At 51.1% G+C, this 26,378-nt stretch overlaps 1 protein-coding gene across 1 annotated transcript in view; it reads left to right on the top strand.

The window, feature by feature from the left end:
- The window catches only part of HCN2 (hyperpolarization activated cyclic nucleotide gated potassium and sodium channel 2), a 39,112-nt gene extending 14,303 nt beyond the window's left edge, over positions 1-24,809 (top strand). Inside the window, exons 2-9 of the mRNA XM_063146869.1 lie at positions 4,595-5,018; positions 14,511-14,672; positions 16,579-16,797; positions 19,278-19,424; positions 21,452-21,692; positions 22,800-22,964; positions 23,701-24,149; positions 24,189-24,809. Of these exons, the coding sequence (XP_063002939.1) occupies positions 4,595-5,018; positions 14,511-14,672; positions 16,579-16,797; positions 19,278-19,424; positions 21,452-21,692; positions 22,800-22,964; positions 23,701-24,149; positions 24,189-24,809 (2,428 nt within the window). The remainder of the gene's footprint in view (positions 1-4,594; positions 5,019-14,510; positions 14,673-16,578; positions 16,798-19,277; positions 19,425-21,451; positions 21,693-22,799; positions 22,965-23,700; positions 24,150-24,188) is intronic.
- Positions 24,810-26,378: the final 1,569 nt, after the last annotated feature.

Here is a 26,378-nt window from a genome sequence, read left to right as displayed (position 1 = left end):
AAAAGTGAGCCAGCCCAAAGCGGTGTGATTCATGCAGAGAGGCGACGGAGAGCCTCCCCCTAAGAACAAGTCCTCCTGGCTGCTTCTCTGTGTTGCAGGAATGATGACGACGTGCTTCACTCACACGAGGGCCAGAACAAACCAGAGGCAGTTTTAGAGAGAGGCCAGACCAGAGCACCAGGTCATGCAGAGAGACGACAGGCAGCATCCTTTGCGAAAGGCCGTTTCTGCTTGATCTCTGTGTAAAAAGGCACTGAATGATCCCATTGTGGCCAACGCAGAGATGAAGCAGTTTGCCAGGCACAAAGGAGAACAAAACCATACTGGTACATCATACAGAGGTGCGATGGGCAACCTCTTCTGGGGATAACCCCTCGTCGGTTGACAAAACGTGTGCGCCGTTGAGATTTCTGGATTTTTAACGTTGACGCATTCGGCACACTTTGGGAATCGAAGTGCCGAAATGTTTTTGAGGGATTATCGCTCGGTCATTTTTCGTAGCGTTTCGTGGGTTTTCTTTTGCCGCTGCTACTGTGTTTTTGCAACGCTGAGCTGGGCTTCTCTTTGAAAGGGGGGTGGGAGAAGCCAGATCCGAATGTTAGAAGGAGTGGGTGAACGAATGAATGTCAGGCATGCAGTTTTGGGAATGTATAGGTCTGCTAGAGCTGCAGAAAGGGCTCGAAAGAACGTTTTCCTCTGATTCAAAGAATTGTCTGTTGAGTCTGTGTCCTCCGCACCACCTCATGGATACAGTCTGACACATTCGGATCTGAAGATGGGACACTGTTCAGATGTTATTGCAAGGTTGTTTTATATATATATATATATCAGTGACATGAAAGCTCTTTCTTCGCTGCTGACATGCTGCACAGTAACCCATCCCCGATAAAGAGGGTCTTCTATCCCTGGCAGAATTGATGTGGGATTAGTCTAAAAGGAGCGAGACTTTGATAGACTTCCAAGGAAATCAAGATTGCCCTGTTGGTGTACCGAGCTACGCCGACTTCTTAAAACCCCGGCATTTCGCTCCGAGAGGTGTTCCCCGCACCCCCGCTGAAGTGAAAAGAAAATGACCTAGCAGCTATCCTTCAGCATAAGCAGGTGTGTATCTACACGAACTTGCATAGGCTGCCGGAGATTTTTTTTTAAAAATCAAGTTTTTAGTCCATATGACTGCACCACGAAATGATGACTGCTAAAATCGCAGAAGGCAGCGGGGTGGAGTTTTTTTTTGGGCAACGGGCATAAATGTGTATGTATGTTAGCAGGATTTTTTGGCTTCCGGGAATGGTGTTTCAGTGATTTTGTTGAACGCCTGAGGGAAGTTGTTACTATGTCAGTTTTACAGCGGGGAAACTAAGTCTGGGGGACTATGACGCTTGCTGAAGCCTGAACTCCACATCGCCCAATTCGACGCGCCCACGGGGGTTTAATTTCTGAAATGAAAGGAGGCGGGAATTCATGTCCCTTTCCAATGAAAGGGGACCTGCTGTTTTCCAAGCTCAGAACAGCCCCAGCAATTTGAGGTGCAGGAAATTCGCCAATATCCACCTTCTTTTGTTTCTCTTGAGGAAGCCGGCTGCTTTGTTAGTCCCGGATTCGAATCACAGCCTTTTTAGAGGGGGAAGAAGATAATCTAGTCCACCCCAGTGCTCGGCGTGGAAATCTTCCACCTAAAGCTTCGTTACACTGCCAGTCGGGTCTGGCGTAAGGGCAGAGAGAGAGGCAGTGTGGTGCAGTGGCGAGAGCCTTGGGCTAGAACCAAGGAGACGCGTGTGGAATCCTCCCTCAGCGACGAAGGTTCGAGTTAATCGCTCTCGCTCAGCTTGGCCTCCCTCGCAGGGACGCTGTTGCCTGGATAAAATGGGACGAGAAACACTGATACATTAATGTGTTTATTTATTACATTTCTATACTGCCAAGTAATCGAAGCTCCATAGCCGAATTCGTCAAGGCTGTGATCTTAGAGGCGCTTGTTCTGTGAACGCGTCCCGTCGAACTTCTCGGGACCTGAGATCTCACTCCACATGCAGGAGGGCCGCAATTAATTGAGGGTCGTGGCGCCGCAGGAAGGCGGGAACCTTTGCGCTGTGACGGGTAGGACTTCAAGGATGCAACCCTATGCATGTTAGACAGAAGAGAGGACTGCAACCCCCCCCCCAGCCCCAGCATGCTCCAGCCAGCTGGAGATGATGGGTTTTGTAGTGCTTTTTCTGTCTGAACATGCCTCGGATTGGGCCAACAAGCAAGGCTGTTCTAGGGAGCTGTCTATGGTGCTGAAAGTTGGCCTAGGTTGGTTTGTTTTACTCAGGCTGGTAATGGCAGAGTCCCGAACGCTCCGCTAGGCGACTGAAACAACTCCAGATGTTTCGGACTAGAAGTTCCAGCTAGCATGGTCAATGGTTGGGGATGATGGGGGTTGTAGTCCGAAACATCTGGAGGCCACCTGGTTGCTTGTGGGGGGGGGGCTCATTCCTTCCATCCACATTTCTTGTCTATCATTTCCTTCCTTCCTTCCTCCGCCTTTCCTTCCCCATTGCCTGCTTATTATGGTATTCCTTCCTTCCCTCCTGGTCTGTCTCTGTATATATTTCCCTTCATCCTATCCTCTCTCTCTCTCTCTCTCTCTCTCTCTCTCTCTCTCTCACACACACACACACACACACACACACACACACACACACACACATTGCAGTTCCCCACCCAAAGGTCAGTTTACCCATTGAGGGAGGGGAGCGGCTGGCTGGTCAGGCAGCCGGCCGGCCGGCCGCATCCATCCAAGGACAAAGCGCAGCCATGCCGGGTGACCCCTACAGAGATGCCGCCTGCTATTTTCTGCTCTCGGCTGCTGCAGTGGGACGCTATATTAAATAACCAACCTTCCCCTGGATTGGCTGGCGTTCCTTTCGGGAGAAAAGCCGGCGTGTGTATGTAGAGGACAGACAGAAAGAAAGAGATTGTGATATCTAAGATTGGCAATGCCGGATTTCTGGTGTCCTGTCTATAAACGCCAAAGCTGCGTTTATAAACTGAAAACTCAGTTTTCCCCATCTGTTAAATGGGATCTTGAAGTTTGGCAGCGGTTCGTACTGGGAGACGGAACGGCACAGGTCGTGATGTACCACGCTAAACAGAGTCCACCAGCCATCGATTGGGCTTGGTACCCCCTTTTTTAAAAAAGTATGTTTTAGTCCTTGAAAGTGCACCACTGGCTGTGGGTGATGGGGTTTGTAGTGTGCCGCTGGCTGGGGATGATGGGGTTTGTAGTCCCAATGCATTTGAGTCAGGCTTGGGAAGGTTAGTTTAGAGAACACTGCAGTAGATGGATTTTTGCATCAGGTAGCATTCTTACATCTTTTGACAGGATTTAGGTGGTCGGAGCCCCCCTCGCCCCACTTTGCCTGCAGGAGGTCCTGGATTCTGCCCCCAAAGTCTCCTTTTAAAAGGGGGCGAATATCCGATGTCCTCTTCCGGAGAACCTGGTAGAGCGAATAATATTGAACTAGTTGGGAAAATAGTTTGATGCAGCATCCAGGTTCCTATTTAAATTGGCCTTTTATTCGGCACCTTGAAGACTAGAAACTTACTTGAGTGGGATTTTTGTGTTTGGTGGAATCTGTGTCTTCTCTGCTGGAGACCCTGCGAGACCGCTGATGGACAAATTGCTTAGCTCCGGATTCAACCAATTCCGATGCGACTTTGTTCTTTGTCTCTCTCCAAGTTGGGGAAGGGTTGTGTAGAGAATATTCTGGTAGATGGAGTTTGCACCAGGCCATGTTCCTACACCCTATGATGAGACTTCAGTGGTTGAGTCATAGAATCATAGTATAGCAGAGTTGGAAGAGGCCTACAAGGCCATCTAGTCCACCCCCCTGCTCAATGCAGGAATCCATGTTAAAGCATCCCTGACAGATGGCTGTCCAGCTGCTTCTTGAAGGCCTTTAGGGTGGGAGAGCCCACCACCTCCCTAGGTCATGTGTACCATTGTTGTAACACTGTAACGGTCAGGAAATTTTTCCTGGTGTTTTGTCATACCGCTCGAATAGGCAGTTTTTCCTGATGTCCAGCCAGAATCTGGCTTCCTGTCACTTGAGCCCATTATTCCGTGTCCTGCACTCTGGGAGGATTGAGAAAAGATCCTGGCCCTCCTCTGTGTGACAACCTTTCAAGTATTTGAAGAGTGCTATCATGTCTCCCCTCCGTCTTCTCTTCTCCAAGCTAAACAGGCCCAGTTCTTTCAGTCTCTCCTCACTTGGCTTTGTTTCCAGACCCCTGATCATCCTCATTCCATCCCCAAAATCTCCCATTAAAATGGTTCAATATCCAATGTCCTCTTCTGGAGACCCAGGTAGAGCAAACAGTACTGAGCTGGATGGAGGAATAATTTGATGCAGCTTCCTAAGTTCCTAGTTAAATTTGCTTTTTATTGAGAACTACAAGGACTAGAAACTTACTTTGCCTTTATTGAGATTTTTGTTCGACTCGTTCTCTGCCCAATACCCTGCAAGGCCACCAATGGACGAATAACTTGGCTCAGATTCGGCCCGAATCTGATGTTCTGACACTTCTTCATTCTCTCTCTCTCTCTCACCAGGTTCTACTGGGACTTCACTATGCTGCTCTTCATGGTGGGCAACCTCATCATTATCCCTGTGGGCATCACCTTCTTCAAGGACGCCACCACAGCGCCCTGGATTGTTTTCAATGTGGTTTCTGACACCTTCTTCCTCATGGACCTGGTGATGAACTTCCGGACAGGCATCGTCATTGAAGACAACACCGAGATCATCCTGGACCCTGAGCGGATCAAGAAGAAGTATCTAAAGACCTGGTTTGTGGTGGACTTGATCTCCTCCATCCCCGTGGATTATATCTTCCTCATTGTGGAGAAGGGCATGGATTCGGAGGTCTACAAGACTGCCCGGGCCTTGCGCATCGTCCGTTTCACCAAGATCCTTAGCCTCCTGCGGTTGCTCCGTCTCTCTCGCCTGATCCGATACATCCACCAGTGGGAAGAGGTAAGAGGAGGCAGTTGAAGTTATGATGTGGCCCAGTCAGCTCAGCTCCAAACAGTAAATGAGGCAAAGTGGGTCGCTACAAAAGGCAGGGCCTTTTCGGTGGTGGCACTCCGTTTATAGAATGCCCTATCCAGAGAGCCTTGTCTGTTTCCTACATTGTGATATTTCTGGTGCCAGGGGAAGACCTTTGTGTTTTCTCAGCCCAAACAGTTTTAAGAACTTTCAGGGTGCATTTATTATTCTGTCCTGCTGCTGGTTTTAATTTAGAGTTATGACCTTGCAATAGTTTTCTTCTTTGCCTCTGATCTTAGCTTGGTTTTATTTTGTGCCATTTTTTTAATTTTTATGCTTTGTTTTAATGTTTGCACAGTAAGTTTCGGATGTATTGGACCCTGCCCAGAGAACTTTGCTTGTTGGGCGGTTTAAAAGTGCAGAAGATAAATAAACAAGCTGGATTGCGTTCTGTGGGGGTGCCCGAAAGAAGAGCCATGCGGACTGGCCGGGGGATTATGGGAGATGTTGTCCAACCCGTCTGGAAAAATTGAGGGCAGCTGGGGTGATTACGTGGGCTGTTTCAGGGCCGTTGCATTTGAGGAATGCTCACCGTCCTGCGTGTTTCGGTCCGTGGGGTTTTGGGAATCCTTTGTGCGGTTCCGGTCATGCCCCATCTGCAAGGGGGCACGGTCGAGGTGGCAGAGGGTCTGAGAAAGGGGAGACCAAAATGATCTGCAGGGCTGGAGGAACTCCCTACGAGGAGAGGTCATAACGCTGTGAGGTTTTAAAAGTTCTGCTCGATAATGCGTCACAGTGTTTATAAGACAAGAGGTACAATTTGGAGAAAGAGAAGATGTTTCATCTTCTGTTCCTAATAGGGGGAAGCAGGGCTATTCCACCAGCCCTGCTGAAAGTCCTTTTCCAGCTTCATTGGCTGCCAGTCCAGGTCCGGGCCCGATTCAAAGTGCTGGTATTGACATTTAAAGCCATAAACGGTTTGGGGCCAGGTTATCTGAAGGAACGCCTCCTCCCATATGTACCTGCCAGGACCCTAAGATCATCTACAGGGGCCCTTCTCTGTGAGCCCCTGCCAAAGGAAGTGAAGCAGGTGGCTACTAGGAGGAGGGCCTTCTCCGCTGTGGCACCCAGGTTGTGGAACGAGCTCCCCAGAGAGGTCCGCCTGGCGCCTACACTGTACTGCTTTCGTTGCCAGCTGAAGACCTTTTTATTCTCTCAATATTTTAACATTTAATTTTAACCTAAATTTAAATCTTACTGTTTTAACTCTGTGTTTTAATCTTATATCAATTTTGCTGCGTGGTTTTATCCTGGTTGTGCTTTTTATACTGTATTTTGTAATTGTGCTTTTAACCTGTTGGTTGTTTTATTGTGGTTTTAATTTTTGTGAACCGCCCAGAGAGCTTCGGCTATTGGGTGGTATAAAAATGTAATGAATAAATAAATAAACAAATAAATAAATATTTATTACATTTTTATACTGCCCAATAGCTGAAGCTCTCTGGGCGGTTCACAATATATTTCTCCTCTTCCCTCCCCATCGCTTTTTCCTTGTGTGCTGTGTCTTTTTTCTTTCTTTCTTTCTTTTTTTAGTAATTGCATCTAAGCTGATGCTTTTGGCCAAGGAGTGGGATAAAAATGCATAAAATAAAACTAAAATGGACGGGGAGGAGATCAAAGTTGAACCGAAGGAGAATCCTTCTTTGTGGAGTGCAGAATGAGGTTGCAAGACTCCCTGGGGCACTTGGGGGATGGGGGATGGGCACCTGCTTGGATGTCTTTAATAGGGGATTGGACAATTCTGTGGAAGTGGAGATGGGAAATGCCATGATGGAACCTCCAAGGACCGAGACAGTTACCTCTCTTGCCTTCATGCTTGGCTTGTGGGTCTCCCGTCACTGATCCAGCAGTGCTCTTCTTGCGTCCTTGCTAGGGTTGTGCTGTTGTGCACAGCCCCTCCCCCCAATTCAACTCGGAGGCTGATTCGGAGCTTCCAAATCAGCCCCGATTCAACTCAGGGTGCCTCATAGAATCATAGAACAGCAGAGTTGGAAGGGGCCCACAAGGCCATCGAGTCCAACCCCCCGCTCAATGCAGGAATCCACCCTAAAGCATCCCTGACAGATGGTTGTCCAGCTGCCTCTTGAAGGCCTCTAGGGTGGGAGAGCCCACAACCTCCCTAGGTCACTGGTCCCATTGTCGTACTGCTCGTTTCTGGGCTGCCTCACTTCGGATTCAGTTCCGAATCCAAAGCAGGGGTGGCGGCTGCGGTTTCCCAGGTGCACGGAGCCCCCAGGTGTGAAGCCAACCGGGAGGCCATTGGACTTCCCCCCCCCCCCCCGCCCGCTTGCCGACCTGTGGCACTTTCCTGAGGCCTCTGCGCCTGCCGGTGGGCCACCCGGCTGCTCCTTTGAACGGCTGTAGATTTAGTGTGGTAAACTCTGGCCGGCCAGAGAGGTGCCCGGGCAGCTCATTGGCGAGTATGGAGGCCTCAGTGAAGTCTCGCAGGTGGGGAGCATTTTGGCTGCTTCGGGCTGAGGTGGCCTGATCTGGTCCTGAACCTGCTTTGGAATGAGGCGAGCCGAACAGCCCACCTTGGCTCAGATTCGGGGTTCGGGACCGAGGCGAAGCACAGCCCTACTTCTTACCTCCCTCCTTATGTTTGACCTGCTTCTGCCTTTGGACCACGGGCCACGTCACATGGGCAGGGAGTGCTGTTTCTGCTTGAGCACCGCGCCTATCAGCCCCTCCTCCCACCCAGGCCTTTCTTCCGTCGGCGTGGCGACGGACAGCTGACTTTTGCCGTCGCGCTGTGCTGCAAAGCTGCCGGGTGTGGAAGAAGAGTCAGGCACAAATGGTTCTGTTTGCTCGATCAGTCGCCTTCTGCCATGTTGGGAGAAGAGACGTAATTTGCCAGAGGGGGTGGACCGCTTGCAGTCATCTTGGCTCTGCTGCCGCCTGGCAGGCGCTCATACGGCACTAGCGAAAGCGTTCTGCAATGCAGAAGAAACATCTTCGCTCTGGAGGTCACCCTATCATAGCAGGTGTAGCGGTTTGAGCACAAGATTTGGATGGTTTGGGGGTGTTTGTCCGTCCAGGGTTCAAATCCCCACCTGGCTGTTTAGCTTGCTTCGGGCCAGTCGCTCTTTCTCAGCCAGGCCTACCTCGCAGGGTGGTTGTGAGGATTAAATTGAGGGGGCTGGGGAGAAATCCTTGCACGCCGACTTGAACTCCCCAGAACAGGGTCGCGACATAAACACAAGCAATATCAGCCATGCCAAAATGCTGTGGTTGTTGACGTTGAATTAATTCCGCCAGTGCAAGCAACGGTGGGTGACTTGTAATGCACACCGCCCTACCTCGCAGGGCTGTTGGTGTAGCGCATGACCGCTGTAGCTGCCGGGCGTGTCTCTTGCCAGCTATGCAGAGGTGGTACCTGTTCGTTTTCAAATATATTTGTGAGATCTCCGGGAACCTCTTTCCGGTCGAGGCCAAATTCCGCTTCGGAGACGGCACCGAAGCTGCAAAACCACGAAGTGTTTGGCAGTCGGGGAAGGTGGTGTGGCCCTCTGGGAAACTCCAGAGGGCCGGATCCGGCCCACGGTCCTGAGGTCCCCACTCCGGACTTACAGGCTTGGAGCTTTGGCTTTATAGATATTATAAGCGCGTGTGCGTAAAAGAATACCAGGGACGTATTTTCACTGCCGGCTGACATCCCGGCTCCACGTGGAACAGCAGATGTTGAACAGCTGTGCTCAATGTTGCGTTCGCTTGGCTTGTGGAGAAGCCTTGAACACTGTGATTGTGGCTAGTTCTTTCAAGTCCTCCCCCATCCACCCAGCTTCTGGGGAGACCCCGGAGGGGGGGTACGAAAGTTGGCCATCCTAAACCTCCATTTTGGTTTTGGGAAGTACTCCTAATGTTCACCCTGAATCTACTTCCTTTTTTTAAAAAACAACAACCTTCCAGTGTGCCTTGTGCTGTTTCTGATCCCCCAATTCTGGATTGATATGAAATTATATTTGCATGAAATGTTGAAATGCCTCTCCTAGTTACTGAGAGGAACAGCTGTAAGCGGAAATCAGCATGAGCTTTTTGGCCATACCCTTTTTGCTTTTGACCCCGCCTCCATTTGCCTTTGGCTCCGCCCACCGCTGGAATATGGCCCCAGAAACCTTTCCCAAATGAAATTGGGACGTTGGCCTAAAAAAGTTTTGTTGTTTATTCGTTCAGTCGCTTCCGACTCTTCGTGACTTCATGGACCAGCCCACGCCAGAGCTTTCTGTCAGCTGACGCCATCCCTAGCTCCCCCAAGGTCAAGTCTGTCACCTCCAGAATAGCATCCATCCATCTTGCCCTTGGCCGGCCCCTCTTCCTTTTGCCTTCCACTTTCCCTAGCATCAGCCTCTTCTCCAGGTGTCCTGTCTTCTCATTATGTGGCCAAAGTACTTCAGTTTTGCCTTTAGTACCATTCCCTCAAGTGAGCAGTCTGGCTTTATTTCCTGGAGTATGGACTGGTTTGATCTTCTTGCAGTCCACGGCACTCTCAGGATTTTCCTCCAACACCACAGTTCAAAAGCCTCTATCTTCCTTCGCTCAGCCTTCCTTATGGTCCAGCTCTCGCAGCCATAGGTTACTACGGGGAATACCATTGCTTTAACTATGCGGACCTTTATTGTAAGTGTGGTGTCTCTGCTCTTAACTATTTTATCTATTTTAACTATTTTAGAGGCCCCTAATTTATTTAGAAACAGTCTGTCTATAGCTGTCTATTCCCTGCACACGCACACATACCCTAAAACTTCCAGCGTCATCCTGTGAGTTTTTATCCGAAAGAAAATCCCATTGTGTTCAATGGATCTTACTCCCAAATAAGTCTACACAGAACTGTAGATTTCTTCTTTTTCCTTTCCTTTGAAATTTTTTTTTCTTTCCTTATCTTGTCTTATCACGTCTTCTTTTTCTTTTCTTTCCCAAATATTTCCTTCGAGTTTGTTCTCCGAAGGATTGGCCCGGAAGGCACCGTGATCTTTGTTAGACCGTCTCTGAATTGGGTTTGCCCTTGTCAGGACCTTCTTCATTGACCAGGACGGAGTTTCTCGCCCAGTTAATGAGGATTGAAGTGTCAGAGGCTTGTGGAGGCAGGCAGAAAATCATGGATGTGGATAAATTGCTTAGGGGAGCAATTTCAGCACCATGGACAGAGAGATGGATTTGCCCAGAGGCCGAGGCGAAATGGAGTACGTACGACAGTGATCGCTGTGCTTCAAGAAGGATATTGTAGAGCTGGGAAAAGTGCAGAAAAGGGCAACTGAAATGACCCAGGGGCTGAAGCATCTCCCCTAGGAGGGAAGGTGACAACAGCTGGGATTGCTCAGCTTGGGGAAAAAGGAGTTTAAGAGGAGACATGATGGAGGTGGACAAAATATTGACTGGTGTGGAGAAGGTGGATATAGGGAGACATTTCTCTCCTTCTCTCATAATACTAGCACCCAGTGAGGTCATATCCCATGAAGCTGATGGGTGGGAGATTCAGGACAAAGAAAAGGACGGACTTCTTCACAGAGCGCAGAGTTAAACTGTGGAACTCACTACCACAGGATGAGGCGATGGCCACCCATTTGGATGGCTTTCAAAGGGGGTTGGATCAATTCCTGGAGGAGGAGAAGGCGATCCATGGCTACTAGCCCGGATGGCTCTGTGCTATCTCTCGCATCAGAGGCAGTAACCCTATATACACCAGTTGCTGGGGAACATGGGTGGGAGGGTGTGATTGCACCATGTCCTGCTTGTGGGTCCCTGGCCGATGGCTGGTCGGCCACTGTGTGAACAGAGTGCTGGACTAGACGGAACCTTGGTGTCATCCAGCGCAGCTCTTCTGATGTTCTAATGGTCTTACGGCAGCTAATATTTTAATAATGATAACGTTGACAATGAGGATGAGAATAATAATCATAGAATCATAGAATAGCAGAGTTGGATAATAGCAGCAGCATTGCAGTATGTGAAAGCACCCTTTTTTTGCAGAGCTTGGCAGAAGATACATCCAGGTCTTTGGGTGACGTACAGTAGATCATTAAGGATTTCTAACCATCACCCCCAAGTATTTCACAATAGTAGCAACAAAATGCCCCAAGCCCTAAGTGATACTTTTCAAAGCGGAGGCGATGTGGGGGGAGAGAGGGGGTTGGTTGGTAACCAGGCTTGCATTTTTGTGTGCAAAACAAACTCCTGGACTCGGAATTCTTTCATTCTTAGTGTAACTCAGGGCTCAGCTGCACCAAGCAGATATTCCGCTATGGAAGCGGTATGAAAGCGGTATATAAAATTCAGGAGCCACACTACAGCTTTATCGCGGTATTGAAGTGCACGGACAACTGTTGGGGCGCATAAGGCACAGACCATGTACTGCTTTCATACCACTTTCATAGTGTTATATCCTGCTTGGTGTAGATGCGTCGTGGGCTCAAACCGTTGGCAGGGCACTTCAATCCCGCTATAAAGCAGTCGTGTGGCTCCTGCCTTTTATATACCGCTTTCATGGTGGAATATCCTGCTTGGTGTAGATGAGCTGTCAGTTGGGGGATGTGATGTCAGTGGGGTGGTGAATCCGAAATCTAAAGGATCCTGGAGAGCTCTTTTAGAGCTCAGACAGAAACCCGGAGCGGATTCAACGTCCCACTGAATCTCCGCCTCTGCTGGTGAATCTTTTTTTTTTTTTTTGCAGCTGGCTCCGGTTGATGGGTTGCGGGGCGAATGCTGCCTCTGCATGATGGGAGGGGTAGTCCACCGCATTTCAAGGGCACCAGGCTGGGGGGACGCTGGCCGTTCTCCATGCCGTGAGGGAAGCAGCTGTGAGCAAGGCGCTTCCATCTGCCGGCCGTTCTCCCTCGCCACGGAGAGAGAGAGAACCTGTCCTCTGATGCCCCTGGTTGTAACTCCCCGGGGGATTGACTCCGGGAACAAGGAACGCCTGTTCGTCATTTTGCGATTTATTTCCCCTGCTCTCCTCCGCTTCACGGCGCTCTGGTGGTGTTGGATCTTGCCCAGCCTTTAAGCGGAGCTGCCTTGGTGGGGCAGGGAGCGTTCCTCCTCCTCCGGGTTCAAATCCCGCTGCCGCCTCTCCCTGCGGAGTCCTGTCTTTCAGGGACAAATGTCTAACATCCGCCTGCACCCTCCGGCTTAATCCCTGGTTGCTTCCAGAGACAGGGAGACTGCGGCCATCCCGCTGTGTCCGGACTCCAGTCTCCATCCTCACTGCCTGTCTGCGGGCTGTGGCTAATGGGAGTTGGAATCCGACACCCAGGCCTGATTTAAAGACACATAGGTTTCCTGTCTGCACACATCCGTGTTGAGGTTTCTTTATGCATATATTTTGTCCTCCTTTATAGGTGTAATAGAGCTTTTGATTCAAGCTCACGTGATCGTGTGTTTTTATACTCGCGCCGGGCAGCAGGTGATGTGAAATGCTGATATTTGATCCTGTACGTCTTCTCTTTTGCTTTGGATTCCTGCCCCAGTCTTCAGGGGGTGTTGCTAGGCCCTTGAAAGATTTGGGGCCCAGGCCTGTCGGACAAAAATCTGCATAAAATCTGGAGATGCTGATTTAGGCCTCTGTGTGTGTGCAAATTTAGAAGCCATTGCTGGGATTTATTGAAATCTTCCTGGCGACTGGTTAATTTCTCAGCTGCATACTCTCAATTAAGCGAAATGCTTCCATTAATTTGCACCCTGCCCTAGATTGCCCCCATGCCAATGGGAAAAGCCCCCCTCCCAAATGAATTGCCATGCAGAGGAAGATTTTATTGGGGGGGGGGTTTACAGCTCCCCTTGTTTCAAGACCTCTTGAAAATGGCCCCGAGTGATAATTAAGCTGAAAAGCACTTCTCATTGGCACTATTGGATTCTTGGGGCCCTTGGGGGAACGGATTCAGGGTCCTTCGGGAACAGATTCGGGGCCCTTTTGAATGGATTCGGGGCCCTTGGGGAATGGATTTGGGGCCCTTGGGGAACGGATTCGGGGTCCTTGGGGAACGGATTCGGGGTCCTTGGGGAACGGATTCAGGGCCCTTGGGGAACGGATTCGGGGTCCTTGGGTAACGGATTCGGGGCCCTTGAGGAATGGATTTGGGCCCTTGGGGAACGGATTTGGGGCCCTTGGGGAACGGATTCGGAGTCCTTGGGGAATGGATTCGGGGCCCTTGGGGAATGGATTCAGGGCCCTTGAGGAATGGATTTGGGGCCCTTGGAGAATGGATTTGGGGTCATTGTGGAACAGATTCAAGGTCCTTTGGGGAACAGATTCCCAGTTAATTATCTTCACGGTGTCAAGACCTTTTTCTTTTCTTGTGAATCTTAATGGCTGGTACACTTGAAACAATTCTGGGAGGCTGGTCTATTGAAAAACTCTGGGATTTCCCGTTGCTCTTTTTAATTGCGGCTTTAATTGGGCTGCGTGCTAACCGCATTGTTTTATTACTGTTAATTGGTTTCTTGTTTATTTTTATGTACCGTTTAGCTTCAAATGACATTGTAAGCCAGCCAGGGATGACTCTTTGGCCTTCAGTCCTTACCAAGAGTAGACCCATTGCATCTGTGGGGCTTCGGTTAGTCACCACTACCACAAGTCCAGATGCTTTCGGTGGGTCTACTCCGAGTCTGGATCCAAACGAGCAATAACTAAATCGGACCCTGCACCTCGTATCTACAAAAGCAGCTACAAACCAAACAGAGGATGTTGCCTGGTGTGACTCTGCATGTTGTAGTGTTCTGCTTTTGTTTTCTTTTGATTGGCCTATTAGCACTCTGCATGGGCTGTGATTGGATGGTTCAGCCATTCCCAACGGAAACATACTGGGAATTGGCCCACCCATCTTGGGGGAGGCTGTTTGTTGCTTCTCTGAAAGAGTCACTGGGCTGGACCTGTCCCTAACGCCGTAGCAGCCACCGCGGTTCAACCTGAAATCATCACATCACCTGACAGAGCAGCGGTGTTGAACTGCTTTCAGTCCGAGGGTGAAATTTGGGGACGCTCTTGAGGGCTGCGTCCCAGTGATGGGTGGGGCTTAAGGCAGAAGGGCGGGGTTAATTTCCCCTTCCCCTCAAAACAGGCCTATTTTAGCTTAAAGCTCTTCCAGACGGTAACTCGGCTTGAAGGGTGAGTTTTCAATTTTTTAGAATGGCGGGAAGATGTCACAAAGCCCACCAAACAATCCCTGGTTGAGGGGAAGGGGGCGGAGTCATGGGAAGGAAGCAGGGCCACCCAGCGAACCCTGTATTGGGACCCCCGGGCCTGTGATTTCAACCTCCGCCGCCCCCTCCCACAGTTCAACTGTTCAACACTTCCTGACTCTGTAATGGCATCCCCGTATCCGAACACTCGGGCTCTGACTTTTTTCTCCTCCCCTTTCGGCGGTTCCCCTCCCTGGAGACGGACGCCCACCTTGATCTCACACTTGTCTTCCCTTCCTCCTCTCTCAGATCTTCCACATGACCTACGACCTGGCCAGCGCGGTGATGCGGATCATTAACCTCATTGGCATGATGCTTCTCCTTTGCCACTGGGACGGCTGCCTGCAGTTCCTCGTGCCCATGCTCCAAGATTTCCCCAGCGACTGCTGGGTCTCCATCAACGGCATGGTGGTGAGTGACGGGTGTCATTTGGGTCGCGTTGAGGATCTCCGAGGGCTAGGGACATGCCTGGTCCCCGTAGGCGCCCTGTTCTGGGGTGATCTGAAGCAAACCTCACCTGACAGGCTTGGATCTGAGCAAGTAAGGCAAGGTTGTGCTAGGTTGGTTGAGTCCGGGCAAGGTGAGCATGGCGGGCAAGGCAAGAGAGGTAAAGACAGAAGCCCTCTTGTCTACAGAGTAGCTGCAACAGGACCATGGACAGCTCAGAGCTCTCCCCTGCTAGAAACAGAGGAGGATGTTGTCTCAGCGGAGAGCCGAGGCCAAATGTAAACAGCCGTAATCCGGAGGAGCTGGCTGGACTCTTAAAGGGCCCTCACTTGATTCTGCCAGGCTGGGGAGATGGCAATTCTACCAGGGACTCCTCTTCTGATCCTGAAGCAACAGCAGGGCTATGTCCTCTGGCCCTCAGGCCCCTTGATCCAGGACTGGCCATCTTCTCCTGTAGTAACAAAAAAAAAAGTGTGGGGGGGGGAAGGCACCACTGAAACTGTGTGAGTAAGAGACTGAAAGCTCTGGTGCTTGAACTATCAAAATGATTTTTTATTGCAGCATACAATTTCTGTAGCAAGTTTTAAACTAAGAAGATTTACTTTCTCAGAGTTTGGATTACAATAAAAAATCGTTTTGATATTTCAAACCCCAGAGCTTTCAGTCTCTTGCTCACACATCTTCTCCTGTACCCTGAAAAGGCTGAGGGTTGGGAGACATGACGGTTATTCTCCTCCCTTCCCCTCACCAGCTGCAAAATCTTCTGCTGACCTCAACATTTTTTTCCTGTTCTCCTTTTGCTTTGCAATCTGTCGCTTGCCCTTTAGCCAAAACACGGCACCCGGGGTGGCTTACAAACATCAGGAATGTGACCGTTGCTGCCTGCAAGTTTACAATCTGAAAGCTGCGACACAAAAGGAAAATGGGTTGGGAGGGAGGAGGAAAATTGAATTAAGCGGAAGCATGGGTTGAATGGGTTCGTGTGTGTTTTTAGAATTACATTTTAAGCCCTTGCTTCCCTGGCCAATGGATGAGGTTAGGGTATCTCCACCGCCCCACCCCACGCAGAGATGGGAGACTTACTCCGGGAGGAAGAGGCTGTCCGCTGCATCTCTGTATGAACTGCCATTCTCGGATGGCCTTTTTCCGAATTGGGCATGTGCTTAGAAATGTGTGACTAACACAAATGCAGAGGTCATTTGTCCGATGTGGATCATTCATTCTTTCAGATGCTTACCGGTGTCGGCTATACGAGCCAGGGGGTGTTGCTGGTTGTAAATATGGACAGGGTTATATTACCGGTCTCGGAAGTTTTGTGGGGGAAACACTACCTTACATTTAAGCCAGAGGTAATCAACTTGTTCTGTCCAGTTGTTTTAGACACCCAACACCCAGAACCCCTTAGCCAGCATGGACAAGGAGTCATGGGATTTGTGGTCCAAAACACTTCGCCGTGGTCTCACCTGCGGTAAGAAAATAAAAGTTACTATCGCAGCGATCCAAATTCCGTGACGCCACGAGCCGAATCCCGCGACCTGTGAGAACGATGTACGTTTGCATGGGTTTCTTTTTTCGCTTTGTGTAACTTTGCGTTTATATTTACGCTCTGGGGTAATTTCGTTCCAGCTTTGCTAGCGAGAGCGGCAGCATTACGCTAAGAAACTCTACCAGAAATCTTACTCAGTCACCGTGTCTGGCCTTTTAAGATTTCCCCCCCCAGGTGTGTGTGTGCCCAAACACTGCCAAGCATCCCTTCGGGCCCATGAGGACTAGAAGCATGGATCTCGAGTTACCTATTTTTGAACTGGCAGCCGAGATAGTCACGGCAGTGGTGCCGTTTGAAGCTGTTTCCTTTCTCTTGCCCTCCCAGAATGACACCTGGAGCGAGCTCTACTCCTTCGCCCTTTTCAAGTCCATGAGCCACATGCTGTGCATTGGGTACGGGCGCCAGGCGCCGGAAAGCATGACTGACATCTGGCTGACGATGCTGAGCATGATTGTGGGCGCCACGTGCTACGCCATGTTCATCGGCCATGCCACGGCCCTCATCCAGTCTCTGGACTCCTCCCGCCGCCAATACCAGGAGAAGGTACGGAGGGGGGGGACGCGGGGTTGTGCAAAGGCATATCTGCAGGGGCGCATATGCGCCCGTGGCGTCTTCTATGTCCTATATAAACCAGCGGTGTAGGACTTCTTTCAGCCCCGGGGCTGAGTTGCCTGTTGGGGTGGGCGGAGCCAAAAGGCCAGTGATCCCAGCGTGTTTTTGATTTATAATTGATCTTGGATGTAGGATGTAGCCATAGTAGTAGAAGCAGTAGGAATAATGTTGTTGTTGTTAATATTATTGATGTAAGAACATCAGAAGGGCCCTGCTGGATCAGACCAAGGATCCGTCTAGTCCGGTACTCTGTTCACACGGCGGCCAACCAGGACATGGTGCCACAGCACCCTCCTGCCCATGTTCCCCGGCAACTGGTGCACACAGGCTTCTGGCTGTCTCTAACTTTGCAAGCGTGTTTTTCGGGGGTGAAAAGAAGGAGGGGAGACGGAGAAGCAAACGCAATTCCTGGTTCATCTGCACAGAAACGTCCCTCGTCGGGGTACCGTTCTTGCAAGGGTGTGGGAAATGGAATCCAGGAACCTGTTCAAGACGACACGCTAAGTCAGTTAAAGCGTTTTGAGCTGAGCGTGTCACGGGAACCGTTCCATCCCTCCCAGCTCTAAAATTCTGCCATCTCCTCTGATATTGTACCCGCTGCCTGAATCGAGCTTTTAATTGCAAGTCCCTTTGGGGGCATCTTGCTAGGATAGAAATGCATGTGGGTTGGGGGGGGGCGCCTCTGCCTTCTCTAAACATTTCAGGCATCAGCGTGCCTCTGATTTTAATTTGAGGCCTTGGCTCTCAGGCGCCTGCCTTTTACCAGCTTCGGGCTCTGCTGGACAGGGATAGTTTGGCCACAGTGATGCAGGTGCTAGTAACCTCAAGGCTGGATTACTGCAATGCACTCTGTGCGGGGCTGGAGCTAAGCGCAACTGCCGCTTTTCAGCATGCAACTCCTTCGCAGAGTGAGTTGCGCTAACTGCTTATTCGCTACCAGGCCAGGTTTAAGGTTTTGGTACGAGTATACAAAGCCCCAAACAACTTGGGATCGGAAGACCTGAGAGAGGGCCTCCTCCTTTACCAAGCTGTGCGGTCAACTGCGGTCATCAGAAGGTTCCACGTGGCCCTATTGGAATCCACCCAGAGAAGAGCCTTCAGTGTGGTGGCCCCTTTGCGTCGGAATTCGCTGCCTTTGGAGGTCAGGCAGGCACCAACACGGTGCTGCTGCCGGCGCCTCCTGAAAACAGCTCAAATCTTTTTCCTGTTTTATTTCTTACGTTCGCTGCTCCGGAATCTGTTCGCAATCCGGAGCGGTCTAAAATAAAATGAAAAGCAAAACGCCGCTTGTCGTTTGAGGCGACAGCGGCGCTTTGCGGGGGCCGGTGTCGAGGTTGATGGCTGGACCCAGCGGAAAGCCTGCCCCCGAATCAAGTCCTCACGGATCCGAGAGCTTCGAATGATCCATCACCGGAGGCAGCTGTCACCCGGCTTCTGCTCATCCGCGGCTCCCCCGGGGTGGAGTGCTGTTGCCGCGTGAAGGGGCCGGCAAAAGCTGTCTCCGTGTCGGCTCCCTCCGACATCTTGACATTTGCCTTCCTGGCCAGGTGGCTCTACAGGGGATATCAAGGCCTCTGCCCTGTCAGGCGCCCTGGACAACTGCAGGGACAATCCGCCCACACGCTGTGCTGGTATTTCTCCTCTGCTTGTAAAGCCGTGAAAGTCATAGAATCATAGAATAGTAGAGTTGGAAGGGACCTCTCAGGCCATCCAGTCCAACCCCCTCTTGAAAGCCTCGAGTGTGGGAGAGCCCACCACCTCCCTAGGTCACTGGTTCCATCGTCGTACTGCTCTAACAGTCAGGAGGTTTTTCCTGCTGTCCAGCCGGAATCTGGCTTCCTGTCACTTGAGCCCCTTATTCCGTGTTCTGCACTCCGGGATCCTAATTGTTATTTGGAGTATGTGTGTGCACGTTTGTCTTTTCCCGGTGTGCGCGGAATTGAGAGTTTTGTCGAGGATGGTCCACAGAGAAAAGGGATGACGATTGGTTGGTGTGTTTTTAAAAACACATCTATATCTCGCTGCTGTGATTCCCAATCCATCCCATCGCTCTGTGAGGCAGCAAAGAGGCCTGCTGTGCAACCCACAAAAGCTTTATTCAGTAGAGAGACGTCTCTTCACACCAGAAGGGAGCGTGAATGCGAGGAGTTATGCTCTAAGCTTAATTAGTCAAACGAAGTAAGGCAGTTGCTTATCAATTAAACGGACGGCTTCCCGCTGTGCCCAACAAGGTTTCCGGGAGGGTGTTCAGGCTGGGAACGCTGCTGGTGGACTTTTTTCCACCTCCACCTGCTTGACCCTGCAGCCGGCTCTGGGATGTTGATTCTGACGCTGCCCATTTATGTCCTTTCTCTCTCTCTCTCTCTCTCTCTCTCTCTCTCTGTTTGCCTCTCCACCCTATTCCTCTGCAGTACAAGCAAGTGGAGCAGTACATGTCCTTCCACAAGCTGCCGGCAGACTTCCGGCAAAAGATCCACGATTATTACGAACATCGGTACCAGGGCAAGATGTTTGACGAGGACAGCATCCTAGAAGAACTCAATGAGCCCTTGCGAGAGGTAAGGTTCGCCTCCGGGCCGCACGGATCGGGCAGCGAGGAGGAGAGGGGCGGAGGGTTCTTCTCCGTTGCCCCAGAGGGCAAAGGATCCGTTCTCAGCTACGGGAGGGGAGCAGGGGGCGGAAAAGCCAATCAGGACAAAAGCGCCACGGCCAGGTTGCTCGAGGTAATAAAACAATGTGGTGGGTTGGTTTTTAAGGCGGCAGCTCAATAGAATCATAGAATAGTAGAGTTGAAAGGCTGTCGAGTCCAACCCCCCCCCCACTCAATGCAGGAAACAGCCTGTAAGGTTTTTAAAGAAACGTTTTGAAAATTATTACCGTGTTTATATCCCACCTTTTTTCCCTCTTGCAAGGAACCCAGGAAGGCTCACCTCCTCTTCCCCTCCACATTATTCTCACAACAACCTTGTGAGGTTGGTTAATCTGAGAGTCAAGGACTGGCCCAAAGTCACCCAGTGAGCCTCTATGGACTCGAACCCAGATCTCCCCAGTCTTAAACCAACACTCTAACCACTACAGCACACTTCCTTCCTTCCTCTCTCTCTGTCTTTCTCCTCCTTCTTTCCTTCTTCTGTCTTTTCCTCCCTCCCTCCCTCCCTCTCTTCCTCCCTCCCTTCCTTCCTTCCTTCCTTCCTTTGTTCCTTCCTTCCTTCCTTCCTTCCTTCCTTCCTTCCTGCCTGCCTGTCTTCCTCTCTGTCTGTCTGTCTGTCTGTCTGTCTGTCTGTCTTTCTTTCTTTCTTTCTTTCTTTCTTTCTTTCTTTCTTTCTTTCTTTCTTTCTTTCTCTCTCTCTCTCTGTCTTCCTTCCTTCCTGCCTGCCTGCCTTTCTTCCTTCTTTCCTTCCTCCCTTCCTTTCTGTCTGTCTTCCTCCCTCCCTCTCTGTCTTTCTCTTCCTTCCTTCCTCTCTATCTTTTCCTTCCTTCCTTTTTTCCTTTCTTTCTTTCTTTCTTCCTCCCTGCCTGCCTGCCTGCCTTTCTGTCTGTCTGTCTTCCTTCCTGTCTGTCTTTCTCTTCCTTCCTTCCTTCCTCTCTGTCTTTTCCTTCCTTCCTTTATAAAATGTATAAACTGCCCTCCACCAGATCCCTGAGCAGTGTACCAACATAGCATCAAAAAACAAAACTAACACAACATAAAAACTATAAACTCACTCATGAAAACAATAAATTAAACAGCAGTATTACACAACCAAAACCCTCTGACGGGCAAACCAAACAACTAATCGGTTCCGTTTAAAAAGTAACTGATGTGTCATTTATTTTTTTAATCAGAAAATATTTGCATTCTAAAGGATTAGAATTATAAACTGCCGAGGCCAAAGGAAACACGTTAACTTTTTACTTTAGGAACATAGGAAGCTGCTTTCTGCTGCAGCAGAGCCTGGGTCCATCTATTATTATTATTATTATTATTATTATTATTATTATTATTATTATTATTCATCATTTGTATACCGCCCCATAGCCAAAACTCTCTGTGCAGTTTACATAATATTAAGACACTCAAATATACAAAAATAAAAAAACCACAAAAACATACAATATACACAAACATTTAAAACCACTAGAACAACTTTAAAAATGAGGAGCCCAAAAAACAGACCCAGGCTCATTTCAGATTGCTAAATGCCTGGGAGAAGAGAAAAGTCTTGACCTGGCGCCGAGTGCTACCAGCACTGGCTGGCAGCAGTAGCAGCTTTCCAGGGGTTCAGGCAGGCGTTTTCCTGGCCTTACCTGGGGATGCTGCCGGGACTCGAATCTGGGATCTTCTGCAGGACAAGCCAGGTCTCCACCACGGAGTTAAGGTATTTCCCCTAACGGCAAAGTGAGGTTCTAGTCCTCATTGTTCTAAACAAAGGGCTGATTTATACAGGAATCTGAGTCAGACCTTTGGTCCATCTAGCCCAGTATTGTCAGCACTGACCGGCAGCAACGGCTCTGTAGGGTTTCAGGCCAGAGTTTCTCCAGGGCTTCCGCTTTTCTCTCTCCGCTCTGCCTCACTCATCCCCTCCTCTCTCTTCCGCCTCGCTAGGAGATCGTCAATTTCAACTGCCGGAAGCTGGTGGCCTCCATGCCTCTCTTCGCCAACGCGGACCCCAACTTCGTCACGGCCATGCTCACCAAGCTGAAATTCGAGGTCTTCCAACCCGGCGACTACATCATCCGCGAAGGCACCATCGGCAAGAAGATGTACTTCATCCAGCACGGGGTGGTCAGCGTCTTGACCAAAGGCAACAAGGAGATGAAGCTCTCGGACGGCTCTTACTTCGGAGGTGGGTCCAGCCGGGGTGCGGTTTCTGTGCGGTGCCGGTAAAAGCCTTTGGACCTGCTCAGTTTTGTCCCGCCCAAACCTGGCCGTTCTTGGGTCTCATCCTGGCCTGCCAGGGTTCCCCAGAAGACCACGCCTCCTTTTTCTAGCCCCGCCCCATTTCCTGGCCAGCGATCATTGGGCGATTTCCTTGCTTTTCTGCAGTATTTCTCCCCCCACAAACACACACACTCAAAGGTCAAAATGCCTCTCCTGAAATTGAGTCGCTGGCGGTAAGAGCTTTAAGCTAACATTGGGTGGTATTTTGACCCCGCCCCCTTTTGCCATTGGCTCCGCCCACCAGAAGAAAGCTTCTCCGGAATGGAATTCGGCCCTCGGGCTGAAAGACGCCCAGTGGGAAGTCTTTAAAACGAACTCAAGTGTAGAGGTGCGAAAAGTTTGCGAGAGAGAGAGCCTGCCACTGCTGGCACATTTTGGTTACCCACGCCCTCCCCAGATTAAAATTTGGAGGCGTGCTGTGCTGTCATTGGCCACGACAGCAACATAGTTGTTTATTATGATTTGGAACCGAAAAGTCTCCCCAAGATGGTCCCCGTAAGACCAGTAAAGAAAGTTCCTGTCCTTCCAGGCTTACACTGAAAGTAATGCCATACGAAAGGAAACAGAGGAATTGGGGATAGGGGGATAGGAGAGGAATAGAAGGAGAGCCAGCTTTTAAAGTTATGAAGTTCTTATAATAACCAGCTTGAATGGAAGAGGGAGAAGGACACAAAAAGCCGATGGTGTCTCAGCCAAGCCGATGGAGTGGGCCCTGCTGACCTGTCTCCCTCTACTGGAGCTAGGTGGAGTGGCAGGTCAAGGAAGACAGTTGAGGGAGAGGGGGAGCCAAGAAGCAGATGGTGTCTCAGCCAAACCAACCAAGAGATGGCATACCTGTGAGTACCAGATGCTGAGGACAAACACCTTGCAGGTTCCCAAGAGACAACTGGCTGTCCACTGTTGCGAGTAAGATGCTCTATTATTGGATGTGATCCATCAGAGAACGAGGGAGGGGCATTTGAAATCCGCAGTGCTTTTCAGATTTGAACCCCTTTCCCATCTTCTCATCCAGAGATTTGCCTGCTGACAAGAGGCCGGCGGACGGCGAGCGTCCGGGCTGACACCTACTGCCGTCTGTACTCCCTCTCGGTGGACAACTTCAATGAAGTCCTGGAGGAGTACCCCATGATGAGGCGGGCTTTCGAAACGGTCGCCATTGATCGCCTTGACCGCATAGGTAGGTGTTGGAACTGTGCTTGTGTTGAGGGGAGTGAAGGGACTCAACACCCCCCCCCCCCAAAAAAAATGGCAGGTGGACTACTAGTGCTGCTATGAATGCCTCATAGCCAAAGAAGTCCCAATTCTGCAGTTTTTAAATATATATAGAGAGAGGAGGCATTCCGCTTTTCTTATACGAGAGAATGCCTTTTCTCATACCTTCTGATGCCTTCAGTTGTGAAGACGCATTCCTCCCTGTCCTACAGGAGAGAATGCCTCTTCCCGCAATGCATGGCGATACGTCGCAGCTCACATCGCTGTGGAAGAGGCATTCTCACGCGCATGGCTACCTCTCCTAAGATGGCACCAGCACCTTCTGCGGTTGCATGATGATGATGTATGCGTGTGTCACAGCAAAACCCATCTTAGAAGAGGCATTCTCGCCTCCATTTGAGAGGATGCCTCTTCTCCAGTGGCACCAACCACAAGCCGATTTTTGTAGTAAATACTTGTTTTAACTTTTAAAATACTTTTTTTTAGTCAACCGCTCAATTAATTAGAAGTACTCTTAGAAGAGGCATCCCTCCTCCTCACACAGGAAGGAACCCCTCTTCTTCATCTCCATTTTCAGTCAACTGATCAAATGTTAGCATCTTTTCTTGCCTCCTACGGGGAACCGCCGTTGAAGGACACGGGTTCGTGTAAGTGGAGTTGGGCTAGAACTAATTGTGACTCTTCTGTCCCCAACCTTGCAGGCAAGAAGAACTCCATCCTGCTGCACAAGGTCCAGCACGACCTGAACTCGGGCGTCTTCAACAACCAGGAGAACGAGATCATCCAGGAGATCGTCAAGTACGACCGGGAGATGGTGCAGCAGGCGGAGTTCCAGCAGCACACGGCCATGTACGCCCCGGTCCAGCCCCAGCCCCAGGTGACCTCGGCCATCGCCACCCTCCAGCAGGCGGTGGCCATGAGTTTCTGCCCGCAGATGGCCAGCCCGCTGGTCGGCCCGATGGGGCTGGGCTCGCCCCGGATGGTCCGCCGGCTGCAGTACCAGGGGGGCGTCCCCGGGCCGTTCTCCATCTCGCCGGCGTTGCTTCAGCAGCACCACCAGCAGCAGCAGCTGAACCTGCAGCAGCAGCAGCAGCAGCAGCAGGGCGGCCCTCCGCTGCAGGGCATGCACCAGCCGCAACAGCAGAACATCGTCTTGCAGCAGCAACAGCAGCAGCAGCCGCAGCAGCAGCAGCCGCCGCTCCCTCCCCCGCAACCCGCTCCAGCTTCGTCCACCAGCCCCTTCCCCTCCGCGGTGTCCAGCCCCCCCACCCAAAGCCCGCACGCCAGCCGGACGTTCCCCTACGGGGGCGGCAAAGGCCAGTCAGGGTCCCAGCTCTCGCTAACTCAGCAGAAGCCGCCCGGCTCGCCGCAGCGGCTGGCGGCCCACAAAAGCACCCAGGCCCTGCACACCAGCAGCCTGAGCCAGGAGACCCGGCCGCTCTCGGCCTCCCAGCCTTCCCTGCCGCACGGCGTCTCTCAGACCATGAGCCAGAGCCCCCCGTCCTCGGCTCGCGGGTCCAGCGCTTCGATCGCGGCGGGGCAGGGGTCCTCGCCCTCGTCGTCGCCCGCCCCCTCGACACAGAGCGCTGCCGGCACCCCTCAAGCCGCGCCCCGGGCCACCGCCGCGCCACCGCCTGCCCGGGCCAGCCTGCCCCACCAGATGCCCACGGCCACGACGTACCCGGGGACGGCCACCGCCACGGCAGCAGCAGCAGGGATCCAGCAGGACTCAAGTGGCGCTCGCAAGGATTCCATAGTTAGTACCCCCGACACGGACCCAGCCAAATCCCGGCTTCCTTCCAATTTGTGACCTTTGACCTAAGCAGCGAGGGGGAGGGGCTTGCGGGGGAAAAGGGGAGGGTTCCCCAGCAGCCCAAACGAAGCGGCAGCACGAAGCGGCGGTGCGGCGGCCCCGCGAAATCCATCGTGGCTCCTTTTCTCTCATGTTGACCATTACTCGCTCTGCAAACGCGGCGGCGGGGAGGGGGCAGATTGGGCTGCTGTGATCTGCCGCGCGATCGGGTGGGGCCGCCGGTGAGCCTTTGAATCCTGCTTCACCGGGAGGGAGGAGGAGGGCATACATGGATATCTGCTTCTTACGGAGCTAGGAGATTCAGGACAGGTGGGGGGCGTGTGGGTGGGGGCGGAGCCGCTCCTCGGCCAGGAGACGGCGGGGGGGGCTGGGGGGGAGGAGAGCCACCTGTCCCACATAGTTCCTAACCAGTTTGGCCCCCATCTCCCGCCGCCATCTCCATCCTGCCTCACCTCGCAGTGACTGTGCACCAGAAAGCCATATCTAGACTATCGCGCAACTTAATCCAATAGGTGTAAAATATATGCATATATATACATATCTAAAGAAAATTATATATATATATGATCAATTGAGTGTGCAGCGCCTTATACGCCAAGCTCCCCGCTGAGCCCAAACGGAAGGGGATTCCGGGAAGCGGTTAGAAACACAGAGAGAGAATCCCAGCCCCACCTTAAAAACGGTCCACCCCTTTTCTCTTTGGAAACTAGGTCCCCCTCTTTGCATGCCTACTGGAGGACATGGAGCAGGTTGGGGGGTGTCTATTAAAACTGGGGTGCAGCGTTTAAAGGAATGGAGGGGGATCCTTTGTTCTGGTGGTATCCAATACATGAAGATCAATTTGTATTTTCACCTCTTCAAAGCATCACCCCATTTCCCCTTCCTTCCTTTTTTCCCCTTCTGGTGCCTTCTTCCAAAATATCCGATATTAACTTAAGGAATTAGCTGGTGATGGCCCTACCAGGCTGCCTTTATTTTTTGTTGTTAAAGAAGTGGAGGGATAAGTCGTGGCATGAAAGGAAAAGGGATCAGGAGGGAGGAGGAAAAAGGAGGCGCAAACTCAGGCACTGGTTCTTAGTTGCACATTTCTTATAGGTTTTCTTTCTGGCAGGAAGAGGGAGGGAAAAGAGTTGCCTGCAGCTGCTCCTACTCTGGCTGATGGGTGGGAGGAGATGAGGAGGCCAGCCTGCCTGTGGGATCTCCTGGCTGATGGCAAAGGTGTGAGGGAGATGTGTGTGGCAGCGGGGCGGAGCAGGAATTCTGCCTCTCATCATGTCATGCAATGCGGTGATGGCTTTAAAGAAGGACTTGGACAGATTTATGGAAGTTGGCTCTATTGGTGGCCCAGTGGGGCTGCCGGCTGAGTGGAACCTTCACGTGCAGTAGTGACTACCAGGGAGCAAGGACAGGGGAGAGCTCTTGTCTTCGTGGGCTTCCTCTGTTTTTTCCAGGGATTTTATTTATTTATTTATTTATTTATATCCTGTATTTTTCCCAATGCTGGGAAACATATCAATAAACATATCAAGCTAAACACGCAGCAGATGCAGATCAGGAAAAAAAAAA

This window comes from Elgaria multicarinata, chromosome 23 (assembly GCF_023053635.1).
Source record: "Elgaria multicarinata webbii isolate HBS135686 ecotype San Diego chromosome 23, rElgMul1.1.pri, whole genome shotgun sequence".
NCBI classification, from domain to species: Eukaryota; Metazoa; Chordata; class Lepidosauria; order Squamata; family Anguidae; genus Elgaria; species Elgaria multicarinata.
The sequence above is the reverse complement of the archived record's forward strand: the minus strand, read 5'-3'. Positions and strand labels throughout refer to the sequence as shown.